The sequence below is a fragment of the Mustela lutreola genome, chromosome 9, assembly GCF_030435805.1.
Source record: "Mustela lutreola isolate mMusLut2 chromosome 9, mMusLut2.pri, whole genome shotgun sequence".
NCBI lineage: Eukaryota > Metazoa > Chordata > Mammalia > Carnivora > Mustelidae > Mustela > Mustela lutreola.
The window spans coordinates 71,514,928-71,527,924 of record NC_081298.1 but is presented as its reverse complement, the minus strand read 5'-3'; the positions used below and the strand labels follow the sequence as shown (position 1 = coordinate 71,527,924).

At 47.3% G+C, this 12,997-nt stretch overlaps 1 protein-coding gene across 4 annotated transcripts in view; it reads left to right on the top strand.

The window, feature by feature from the left end:
* Positions 1–12,558, top strand: part of CRACDL (CRACD like) — a 133,680-nt gene extending 121,122 nt beyond the window's left edge. For 3 of the 4 annotated variants that reach the window (XM_059134711.1, XM_059134709.1, XM_059134710.1), the window contains exons 8-10: positions 9,536–9,708; positions 10,735–10,879; positions 11,728–12,558. In XM_059134711.1, coding sequence (XP_058990694.1) covers positions 9,536–9,708; positions 10,735–10,879; positions 11,728–11,870 — 461 coding nt within the window. In that variant the 3' untranslated portion in view covers positions 11,871–12,558. The remainder of the gene's footprint in view (positions 1–9,535; positions 9,709–10,734; positions 10,880–11,727) is intronic. The other variant, XM_059134712.1, reaches the window with a different exon arrangement.
* The last annotated feature ends 439 nt before the right edge of the window (positions 12,559–12,997 follow it).

Genomic DNA, 12,997 nt, shown 5'->3' with positions numbered 1-12,997 from the left:
TTGCACACTGGGTATCTGTACCGGAAATTAAGCAAAGGGCTTGGCAAAGCATCTGATGCCTCGGGTGCCCCCAATAAATGTGCCTGCACATAACCAGGTTCCCAACCTCACACATCCAAATCCAGATATGATTCACACATTGGTTTTTGTTTCTAAATGTTTTTTTCACATATTTTTTACCTGGGAGCAATAGAGCCCTAAAGCAGTTGTAACTAGTGCCATAGCAACAAGAAGAAGAAAAGCAAAGCAGATCCCAGACCCCCACTGGGGGAAAGACTCACATAAATTGCCACTGTGGAGGCCTGTGAACACCCCTGCCCTTGGGCAAGGACTGACCACTCCCCACTGGGGAATATGCTGTATTATCAGACCCTCATGAATGCTGGCATTGGGAAGCCTTTTTTTTTTTTTTTTAAGATTTTATTTATTTATTTGACAGATCACAAGTAGGCAGAGAGGCAGGTAAAGAGAGGGGGAAGCAGGCTCCCCGCTGAGCAGAGAGCCTAATGCAGGGCTCGATCCCAGGATCCTGAGATCATGACTTGAACCAAAGGCAGAGGCTTACCCCACTGAGCCCACCTAGGTGACCCGGGAAGCCTTCTGACTCCACTGGCCCTTTCCCTAGGCCTAATCACTTGTAAAACCGTGACACCCTGAGAGTTAGCAGTATTGTTTGACCGAGTGTGCCCCCACTTCAGTGAGCAAGCGTGACATGCTCTGTGGAGACTGACTATGATACCAGGAAAAGGGGGGGCAGTCCTGGCCCTCATAGGCTCTCACAGCTTATGATATAAAGAAGCTACCAGGACCATTTAAAAAAGCAGTGGCATTTTTTTTTTCCTGTCATGTGGGAAAGAGATTGTGAAGATTGTGAGAAAGAAAATCTGTAGTTCTGAAGGTGGGTCTCAGGAGCTGGGGTGGGGAGGAGATCCCCGCAGTGCCTCCTGACTGAGAGGAGGGAAAAGCTGGGAGGGCAGTTTGGCCTGGTGGCCGGGAAGGAGGTTTCCAGACACAGTTGCTATCTTCTTGAGAGCTCCCTTTTGCCATCAGGCTGTGAGCTGTGTTTAGAGAGATCTGTTCTCTGTCTTGCTGAGCTGTGGAGTCTTCTTTTGGAGAGGAAATGGAGGAAGGGGGATTCAGGGTAAACCTTCAGAGGCTGGAGCTAAGAAGGAGGTGGGCTGGGTGAGGAGGGACAGCAGTAGGAAAGGCAACTGGTCCAAGGACCTCCTGGTGCTTTTGAGGGCTGATGGGATATGAAGAGGATGGAAAGGTTCTGCTGACGAGGGAGGGGGACATCCTTGGGAGAATGCCGGCCTCCTCTGGCAGTAGCCTTGCCTAATTGCAGTGTAGAAACAGCTCCATGGTGCAACCTTGCCTTGTTTCTGTACAGGCAGCTGGACCCTTCCTCCTTGCTATCCAAGCACCAAGTGAGTCCTGATGATCTTAGATAGTTTTTGTGGGTTGTTTTGTTTGCTTTTTCTAAGAATGATACACGTGCAAAGAAAGGCCCAGGTATGTGTGCAGCTCCATGAATTTTCACACACCCAAAAGCCCAGACAAGAAACAGAATGAGACCAGTGCCCCAGAGGCCCCTCATACTCCCTGCCCCAGACTCTGGAACTCATTCCTGGACCATGGACCACAGACCACGGACCACATGTTAGCTGTTGAAGGGTCCCTCTATTGCTGATTACTCTTTCAGAAGAGCCTGTGCGTGGGGCCCTGGAGAGAAGTGTTAGCTTAGAAACAGCCTTCCTGTCTATAGACTCAGCACCTGCCATGGCCTGGTGCCTCGTGGGCATTAATCAGGTACAGCTGATTCTCATTATTTAGAGTAGTTACGCTCCATAAAGTTGCTGTGAATACTGAATTAGTGAACACCAAACCACTGCTCCTAGAAGAAACAGAGTAGAAATCAGAGTTAGTGAGCCTCTGATTACATTTTGCCAACTGATCAGCACATAACCTAGTTTTATGTGTGTCTCTGTTTAAAGACACCGTACTATATGTATTATTCATTAATTACCATCTAACTCACAGCCAGCAGAACCGAAAGCTCAGCCCTGATGAGATGAACTTCATCTGACGAACGTATTTTCTTCGTGAACGTATTTTCTTCACAGTCTTCTTAGCACATTAGCAGTAGATGTGGGGGGTATTTTAGACAGCAAAATTACCAAAAAAAAAAAAAAAAAAAAACCCACAAAAATGCAAAAAATGTGGCACTAAGTTTACCGCGAAAAGGATATTTGTTTATAGTATGAAAGGAGAAACAGGAAAGAAACAGAGTCTCCTTGTTTGACGTCAGCTGGGACTGTGCTCGCCCAGATATTCAAATTTTTCACCGCTCTGCACATGTCTGCAGATGACCATGAAGGGTCACAAGAACCCATCTGAGCATTACAAATACATTTTAACGAGTAGGCGAATTCACAAATACAGAATCCACAAGTAGTGAGGACCAACTGTATTGGTTGAATGAGAAAAGGAAGGAATGGCAATTCGTTTAATTTGGAGGTAGAACTAGAGCACAGCCCTATCACACATCATTCCATGAAAAGCCCTTACTTCCCGAACGCTCAGCGCTGTGTTGAGACAGATGCTGACATGAGAATTACAAGCCCAAGTTCTACTATAAGATCGCCCAGCCTGGCTCACGGGCAGAACTGGTGAGGAGCGACTACAGACTTAGCCAGCATGTATTGATCAGGCACTGTCTGTATAAGCTGAGACCAACAGTCAATCAATAAATGCTTTAAAAAAAAAAAAAAAAACCCTCACCTTTCATGTAGGAAGCCTGGCATAAATCCTCAGCATAGATGAGGCCCCACATGTCTCCAGAGTCCAGGATGCCACCCCGACTCCAGCAGTCCCCGTCATCGCCCCCATGTAAATCAGAGCGGTGGCAGAGGACCTGGAGGGGAGACTGAGCCAGAGAATGTTTGCTGTTACTGCAGCACCATGGCGCGATTCTGGCTGCTTCTGGCTGTGACAGATGTTAACGATGCATGCACTTTAGAACAGAAATCTTAGAGCCTAAACTCGGGCCTTTCCTTCTGCAAAGAGTGTTTTGAAAAGCTGGGAATGAGCCGTTGATATGTATTTTTAAGATGACAGCATAACGGAAAAGGATTCGAAGGAGCGTGCCAAAGTGTTATTTAGCACAACTCTCCTGGGTTGTTGATTTATGGGAAACTTTCTTCTCCTTCTTTATACTTTTAATTGCTTTCTGAATTTGTACGGTGTGCATGTGTACTTTTATAAACAAGGAAGACATTTGAGGAGACAAGGACACACACAGCGTCAGGTTAACGTCTGTTTGAACCGTCACGGACCATGTCCTTGGGAACCAAGAGTCAGCCTGGCCCCCTGCCCAGGCAAAAGGCTGAAGGACAACCCAGTGCTTGCTTTGGGTTTTCTTTTGTTTTGTTTTATCACAGGAGAGGACACTGGCAAAAGGCTTCCTGGCCGCCATCCTGTCCTGGCTGGAATTTGACCAAAGGCTGCCTCTCTCCTCAAGCAGCAATAACAACAACAGAGTAACAACAGCACCCGCCGCAGGGCAGCTCACCCTCTCTGGCTCACACAGAGCCAGACGCTGTGCTGAGTGCTTCCTGTGGATCATCCCATCACATATTCACCATCACATAGGAGGCAGGGATGGTAGATGAGCTCGTGCAATCTTCAGTCCCGCTAAGAGGGGCACACGCTGCTCCTTTCCTCATTTTACACTAAAATTGAGTCACAGAGAGGTTCTGGAATTTGCCCAAAAGCACCTTGCTAGCCCGAGGCCTTATTCCTAGACATGGAGGCCCTAGGGCCACATCAGTAGCTGCTGTTTCCTGGCCCCAGGGAGGAAACAGTCCTCATTACCACAGCTTACTGAACCAACCCCAAGAATAAGAACGCTTGGAAATGAATGCTAGAACAATAAATATACTTTTCAGACTAAACTCTTGAGATGGGAAAGCATATCAAGAAAAAGGAATCTGGAGAAAAGCTTATGTATAAACTCATAGCCTCCCTCTTTGACAGAACATATCCTCAAAATAATAACAACAAAAAAATTGGTTTCCCCTACCAAAAGTTGCCCTCCTATGAAATTAAGTTATTTAAGGCAAGCTCTGTGGCTGTCACAACTTCCTGCATCGAGACCATTCTGTCTTCCGGAAATTTTACCCTACATATGCTGTGCAACAGGTCAAGTTTGCAATCTTTCTTTCCAAGGGAGATGTGTTTGGGGGAGTCCCTCTCCTTTGGGCTCTCAGTAAGGGAGATCACACAGATACAGACATGAACTGATAGTTCCCTGTGTGTGAGAACCGTTCCTGGGCTGTCCATGGTAAACCCAGACATAACTGACAGCTTACAAAACCTCTTGTCACTTAAGGAGGAGAAATTGAGATGTCAGAGCCCTTTAGCCAAATCCCCAGAAGATTAAGGTTGTCTGTGTTGAGGCAGAAAGAAGTAAACAAAGGAGTGTTTTCATCTCCTTTTATTTAATCTACTGCCACATCTATATTATCCTGGGATTAATGACATTTTGAACATGCTTAATCTCAGAAGCTATTTTATGGTTGAACCTTGACCCTACAGTATTCATGCTGTAGAGCTATCACCTAGGAAGTTTTTTGGCATCTGAAACTTGTGTTATCTTGAACACTACCTGTGTCTTCGATGCCCTTCTCCTCCCATTCCTTGTGGAGTATGGCACATGCACCCTCCCTCAACCCTTGCCCCTACTGGGGCGCCAAGTGCAGGGAAGGGTGTGCAGACCACCTGGGCCTTCCACCACAGATCAGAACAGAGTCTCTTCCAGATGCTCTGCCTGGGCTGACCTGGGACAGGTACTTATGTGGGTTACATGAACCTCCGGGTGGAATTGCAGGCCTCTTTAAACCCTGGTACAATGGCAGGATGCTTCGTGGCTTTTCTCCCTCCTACCCCGGGGTCTGGAATCTCGCCCACCCCTCCTCCCTGTGCCCTCCACCCAGGAGGCTGCCCCTGGACCGTCCTGTGAAAGGTAGAGGCTGTCAGGGTCCGTGTGACCTGCTTGCATTCCTGACAAGGAGCAAAGTGGTCAAGGACAGAGTACAGGATACAAGGAAAGGCCATTTACTTCCAAAAGAGAAGTGATTGGTGAAAGATCTTGGCCTTATGCCAGGCCCGGGTTTGGGGAGGCTGCCGTTGTAGGTCACTTGATCCCACATTGGTCCAGGACAGGTGCAGTACTCACTCACTCCCATGTGTCTGCCCGTGAACGCTGGAGGCATGTGTCCACGCTTACACACAGAGGACACCCAGAAACGTGGCTGCCCGCTGACAGGCAGAACAGAGGCCCGTGCACCTTCCCTGCTTGGGATGAAATCTGCCAGCATTCTCTCAGTGTGAGGAAGGAAAAACCACCTCTTGCCTAGCCTGACCTGGTTGCATTGTTTACAGGACTGCTGTTTCCGTAAGCACACTGGACAGAAGAACAGGATATGCCCCTGGTCCCCGAGGACCCCCAGCCTCAGTCTGCCCTTGGAATCCCCTGCCTTGCCGTAGACCTCCCATCAGCACGGTCCGTAGGAGTGCCACAGAGCCCCTGTTCTACAAAACCTTTGCCAGTGATTTTTTAAATACTTATTTTGGCTCAGATAGTGTTTAGGATTTCATCAGGACTGTCTTGTGCCCTTGTGATGAGAGTGATATGTATGTCCATGGCGCAACACAGATCCGAGGGTCTGGGGAGCCACCCAGAGCACTCAGAGATGCTGCTCAGCCTCCACTTTAAAACTTAGGATGGGAATTTTCTCTCTGTGCACACTTTGTCTTGACAGAACTATTCAGAATATTTTGGTGGCTGAGGTAATGACTTTGAACCCATAGTGAAAGCCCTCTCTCCGGTAGGCCTGTGTTGTGGCAAAGTCTAGGGGAGAATGGTACCATCAGACATCTCTCTTGGGCCAGGAGGGAGCAAAGCACGACTGTCACTGAGCGTGAGGAAGAAATCAAAGGAGAAGTGGAAAGAAGCCTGTTTAAGAAAAAAATTAAAGTCCAGAAAGACCATGAGGACTCCCTGGAATGAGGGATTGAGATTAAGGGATGAGAAATGCAGACTTTCTGTAAAACATGGAACTGCCTTGTGTGTGCCCGACATGCATTGGGTTCTCTGGACAAGAGTTCTAATAATAAATAAATGAGCTGATATTAGAACACTGCAGGGTGCATAGTCTCTGGGGTGTGTCTGTTAAGTAAATAAGAAGTTCTAATCACCAAAAGCATAGATCGGTGAGGTAGACGGTGAACGAGCAGACATATTTAGCACCAAGCTGTGAGGAAAATCTCTTGAGAGTCACAGAAGGATTCAGAAAAGGAGAGCATGTTCAGCTAGGCTGAACAGAGAAGGCTTCATGGAGGAGGCAGCATCTGCACAGACACTTCATAGGCAAACAAGGATGATTCTGGAACAGGGTGTCCAGTCCCTCATCACCTCCTAGACTGTGGCCACAGCCTCCCTCCTCTCCTTCTAGCCTCCCATCCCTTTCCAGTCAGACTCCTTCTCCACACAGCCTCCAGGGTGCCCCCTTGGCTCAAACCCCATGGCTCCCCATGATGGACAGGAGAAAGACCAAGAAGACCCTTCTCAGTTGCCTCGTGCCTGATCATTCAGCCCCTCACGGCCAGCCTGCCCACAACTCTGCCTTCTGCCCCCCTCACCTGGGAGACCTTTCCTTACCCCTCTTCTCAGCCTGGAAGGTTCCTTCTCCAGGTCCCAACCCAGACACCCCTTCACCTGCCACGTACCAGTGTCAGGCCCTTCCTCACCCAGCACTTAGTAAACTCTAGCATCTTCCAGTTTCCACCACAGCTGCTTATTTGTATTTAGTCTCCCCCAATAGACTGAGATTTTGACAGAACCGACAGTTGGTGGTTTATTTTTCACCTTAGCATTTAACACAGTCCTTACACATTAACCCTGGAAGGAGGGATGGCAGGAAGGATGGAAGGAGCAGGGGGGTAGGCAGGAGGAGCAAGAGAGCAGAAATGTTGGGCTCTGGCTAACAGAAAGGATTGTACACTTAGAAGTAGTCTGAGAAGATCCGAGTGTTGAAATCAAGCATGGAACAGAGAACATTTGGGGGAAGAAGAGATGAAAGTTAAGGGTCAGGAAGAAGGAGGAATTCCCAGGTTTGGGAGCAAAAGTCCTGGACAAGGACCTGGAGAGGGCATGCCCATGGAGGGCAGGCCTCCAAGCAAGGTTATGCAGCTCCATCAGTGCTGCGAGGGATAGAGCAGATGGAGAATGGGGAGACCTCAGGATTTATGGTTTAGCAGTCAGGTAGATGAAGAGAACAGCATTTGTTGTGTGGCCCCATCAGGAGTTAGCTGAAGAGACACAGGCCGAGGCCACTGGAGGGTGGAGAAGAACAGAGGATGGTGAGGCTCAGTGGAGACAGTTCCTTTCTTTGAGCCATGGGAGAGCCAGACACTTTGCAAAGCATCAAGGAAGAGAGGAGAGCCAGGGAGAGCCTGAAGAGGCAGGAAGGGTCAGGGGGCGAATGGAAGAGATGGAGCAGGATTCCCTGGGGACCAGTCCAGGGGGGTGGAGGCTCCAGGGAGCAGCCAGGAGAGTGGGAACCATTCCCAGCTGTCCAGGCCAGGGAGAGGTCAGTGTGTGAAGCCAGAGGCCCTTCCCAACTCTGACATGAAACTGAAGCTTGCCAAGCTGTGGCTGCTGTCCCCTCTTTGGGGCAGCTGCATTTAATATTTTGTGGCTCAGACTAGAGGAGCATCATCTCTCTGATGCATCGTTAAATGAGAAAACCAAGTCCCCTAAAGAAAAGTAGAAGTCTTGCCAGAAAGGCTCCCGGGTTCTCTTTCCTCCTGCTTCACCCATCCTGGCCTGAGGCCCCTGTGTGGACAGAAAGAAAGAGACTGCAGGCTGAACTGGAGGCAGAAACAAGAACAAATAGAGTCATATCCTATCACAGCAGAGCAAGGGGCGGCAAATGTCAGGCCACCAAGAACAACACCACAAACTCATCCCAGACCCCTGCATGCGTTGCTGTGACATGGATCCTGCCTTCCCCTTGCCAACCAAGATGTTGAAGGGGAAGTGTAAAGGGCTAGGGCCAGGCATATGGGGATGCCTTTTCTTTCCTTTCCTTTTCTTTTTTTCTTTTTTTTTTTCTTTTCTTACTTTCTTTCTTTCACCTTCCTTTCTTCCTTCCCTTCCTTCCTTTTGTTCAGTTAGCCACTGTATAATATATCATTAGTTTTTGATGTACTGTTCAATGATTCATTAGTGACATATAACTCCCAGTGCTCATGACAGCACGTGCCCTCCTCAATACCCATCACCCAGCTACCCCCTCCCCTCCAAAACTCCCAGATTGTTTCTAGGGGGTCCAGAGCCTCTCCTGGTTCATCTCCCTCTCTGATTTCTCCCCCTTTGGATTTCCCTCCCTTCCCCTGTGGTCCTCCGTGCTATTGCTTATGTCCCACATACGAGTGAAACCAGATGATAATCGTCTTTCTCTGCTGGGCTTACTTCACTTTGCGTAATCCCCCCCAGACCCATCTATGTCAATGCAAATGTTAGGTATTCATCCTTTCTGATGGCTGAGGAATAGTCCCCTGTGTATATGGACCACGTCTTCTTTATCCTTTCATCGGTTGAAGGGCATCTCGGCTTCTTCCACGGTTTGGCTATTGTGGGCATTGCTGCCATGAACATTGGGGTGCACGTGCCCCTTCTTTTCACTATGTCTGTATCTTTGAGGTAAATACCCAGCAGTGCAATTGCTGGGTCATAGGGTAGCTCTTTTCTCAACCTCTTGCTGCATCTCCCCCTCTTACACTGTCGGTGGGGGTGCACTTCTGTCTTTGTTTTGTGTGGGGACAGGCAAACATTCCGAGAGGCAGGGTCATGGCGAACCTTCAGATTCAGTGTACTTTTGATATACCTGTGAGAAGCCACTATTTAATCCATAGGTTTCCTTGAAGAAAGTTTTAAAGGCACCATTTCTCTCCTCTCCAGAACGTTAAGGAAAACCAGTGTGGCTCTTGTGGTGTGACTCTCTGCAAAAGGAAGGTTATGTTTACAGTTAAAAAAAAAAAAAAAAAGAATAACCGTGTGTCTGCAAAACTTCCAGGCAAATCAGGAATCACTTAGTATGTACTAGCCCAAAATGACAGGCTTATATTAAAGAAATCTTATCTATTTATGTACTTACTTTTATCTCATTCCAGAAAGTATTCCGTGGGAGGAAGGTGGCTTTAAAATGTGCGTGTAGGAACAGCTGCGTTTAATATTTTGTGGCTCAGACTAGAGGAGCATCATCTCTTTGATGCATCTTTAAGTGAGAAAACCAAGTCCCCTAAAGAAAAATAATAGTCTCTCCAGAAAGGCTCCCGGGTTCTCTTTCCTCCTGCCGCACCTATCCCAGCCTGCAACCCCTCTGTGCAGTGTTCTCTGTGTGGGAGAAGCCAAAGGTGAGATGCGACAGGGGCTGGGATGTTTTGCGTAACCTTGTGTCTTTACCCACAGAGAAGGGTCCTCCTCCTGCAGCTGAGGGCCAGCCTGCACCACCCTGGATCACCATCGCTCGGCAAAAGCGACGAGGGACCTCAGACCAGCCCCCAAACCAGGAAGACAAGCCTGGGGCCCGCACCCTGAAGTCTGAAATAGGAAAGCAAGCCAAGGCACCCGAGAGAGCCCAGGTGCTTAGAGCAAATGCTTTCTGTTTCTGTAGGTACAGGAGGGACCAGGCAGCTGGAGCTGGGGCCTGGCACCCCCACGCATTCTGTTTGGTCATCCCCGGGACCCTTGCCTGTGATGATTGCTGATGTCTGCCCCCTCTGTGTGCTGCGCTGTTAGAAGCGGCTGGATTGCTGAGGCAGTGGACACAGCTCTCTTCTCCCTGCCTCCTAGGCAACACAGCTCAGCATCAGGAGACATGGAACGGGGTAAAAGAACTTCTCAGTTAGAAGCTTGGAGACCATGTCAGCAGCTCCATCTTGGCTCGTTGTGTGGTGATGGCGAGCCCTGCTTTTATTGCTCTGCTGGCTGCCTGCTGGGGCTCCTTGTTCCTCACCTTGAGCTGGAGGGCTGGGACCTGGGTTTCTGCTTCGCACTTGGGATGGAAACAGTGTTCTCAACCCCAAGCAACTACATTTAGAAGCAGGATGAGACCCACAGCTTTTGTATTCCCCTGAATAGCCACCATGATAAAACCATAAGTGTGTTTCAGCCATGTGAGAAAATGAGCCTGAACCTGCGATAGGACCTGCTTCCCTTCATTGGAACAAAACCTCCATCATACCTAACTTGAAAACCTTCCTGCAGGGAAGGGAATTTATAAAGCCAATTAACCCATCATCTTGGTTTAGGGCATCCACCTTCATACCAGGTATCACAAATCTCAAAACTATTTCGCTTTGACACAGTTCACTCTGACTTTTAAATAGAATCCCTGCCATCCAACATGTGGGGCTGAGGCCAGTTGTGGGGATAGAGCAGAAGCCATGATGTCTGTGTGGGCTGAACACAGGACCCCACATGCCATCTGAGTCTGCCATTCTAAAGGCCCCTCTCAGCAAGGGCACAAGTCAACTCTGCCAAGAGAGTACCAGGGGCACGACTCATCTTTGTCTAGAAATGCCATAGTCCGTTGCCTTTCGCTATGTTTTCCCCCTGTGGGACTCTCGGGTGACCAAACAGTATGCATCTCTCTTGTGTCTTAATAGGAGCCCATGAAGCCAGCCGACTTCATCCGCAGCAAGTCTTTCCTGGTGGCTCCTGCCAAGCCCTCTGGGGACCGGAGGCAGGGGACAAAGCTCTGCCTCCAGGAGGGGCTGCAAAGAGGAATCTCGTTGTCCCATCAGAACTTGGGTAAGAAGCCTGCAAGCAGTACCAGACACTGAGATGCTTTTCCAGGATTGGTCCTGCACTTTTTGTTTGTTTTATTTTCTTTTTCCAAATCACTTCGCCACATTGATTTTTTAAACCGCTTTTACTGACATGTCATTTAGGTGCCATAAAATTCACCTGTTTTAAATGTACAGTTAAGCAAGTATATATTGACAGTGAGAATATATTTACTGACATGTACAACCATCACAATCCAATTTTAGAACACTTCTCTCACCCTAAAAAGAAACCTTATGCCCATTTACAGTCATTCACCATCCCCAACCCCAAGGCTAGGCAACTGCGAATCTACTTTCGGTCTCCATATGACTTGTCTTTTGGGGACATTTCTCATAAGTGGAATCATAAAATATGTATTCTTTTGTATCTGGTTTCTTTGACCAAGCATAGTGTCTTCAAGATTCATCTCTATTGTCGCATGTATCTGTATCTTTAAGTTTATTTTTCCCTGTGGTAAGACACATATGACAAAATTTACCATCCTAGCCATTTGTCAGTATACAGTTTGGCAGTGTTAAGAATATACACACTGTGGTGCAAACCAATCTTCAGAGTTCCTACAGTTTTATTCTGGAAGTTTCTCTCACCTCACTGTGTTGCTGGAACTGTTTTTGAGCCTGCTGTTCTTAAGACTTTTTATTATATAAATTATTCTATGCCTAAATCTTCTTTACATGTTTGTGCATTAATGGATTTTACATTTGAGACCACAGTTAAGACCTTGACGTATATTTTAAAGAAACACAAGAGGCTTAAGTGGAAATCCAAACTCATTTCTCATGTTTCTGTTTGTTTTGTCTTCTTTCCAGCAGCTCAGTCTGCAGTGATGACGGAGAAGGAATTGCATCAGCTGAAGAGAGCCAGTTATGCCAGTGCAGATCAGCCATCCTGGATGGAACTTGCCAGAAAGAAATCTCAAGCTTGGAGTGACATGCCCCAAATTATAAAATAGGCTGACAGCCTGCTGCTAAAGAATGTCCACTTCCTTGACGGGTCATTGAGTCAAAAACTGCCAGTAAATCAAGGCAAACAAACTGTGAAACTGAAGAGTGATTTTATCATCAAGTTAGGGGAGAGTGAGCTTGGGGAAGAGGAAGGAACCAGGCCAACAAAGACAGACACACAGCCACAATCCTGGGCCAGAGGTGCCCTAAAACAAGAACACCACTGAAAAGGGCCAGGAACAAGGTCCTGTGCCCAAAGGTATGAATGTGAAGCTTTGAGAATCGCCTTGATAAAGAGGGCTCGGACAGGAAGAGAGTGGCAGTGAACCATGAATGCCTACGTCAGGAGCTCCTGCAAGGTCAGAGGAGAAGGTCTTCCAGGGGAACGTGTGTCTGTGCTTCCACCTGAGATCAACCTGTGTGTCTGGTTCTTGTCTTGCCTGTGGATCCCATCTTCTCCTTTCATGTTCACTATTAGGCATGACATTTTTGGTAAAACAGGGATGCCGTTTCCAAGAGCAGCTATAAAACCGTCTTCCTGAAGATAGTCACTCTACGAAGGAGTGGAAGGAACATAGCCGGGTTCATCAATTCACAGACTGTTTCCAAAAATAATTTTTAAACTTTTCCACAAGGCATCTGTGTCCTTAACCATTGCACAATGTATTGCCTGTTCAATAAAAGGTTTCAAACATGCCTCTGTCATACGCGTAAATGTTCTTTCTTGGAGAATGTCCTCCAGCAACAAGTGAAATGCAGTGTATAGAATTTCTCTGTGTATGTGTGTGTAATTCAGTGTGTGTGTACTGTAGAATCTCAGTTGGATTGATCTGGGGTTTTTTGAGATTCTTCTTTTTTCTATAAAATTTCAGTGTTATTTTTGGAAGATAATGTGGGGTATTTTTTTTTCTTGTTTTCATCTACTTGGTACAACATTTAAAAATATAAAATTTCTAAAAAGTTGTAATTCTTGAGTATCAAATTAATCTAACCTGCACATTTCTGTTGAAAACTAGGTTATCAGTGTCTTAGCCAGGATGACCCATGAATGTAGAATGTGGAGAAGCCAGCAGAGGAAGAGTGTATATTTAGGATCTCAGAATTGTGTCTCAGTTATATAATACCTCTATTTTTA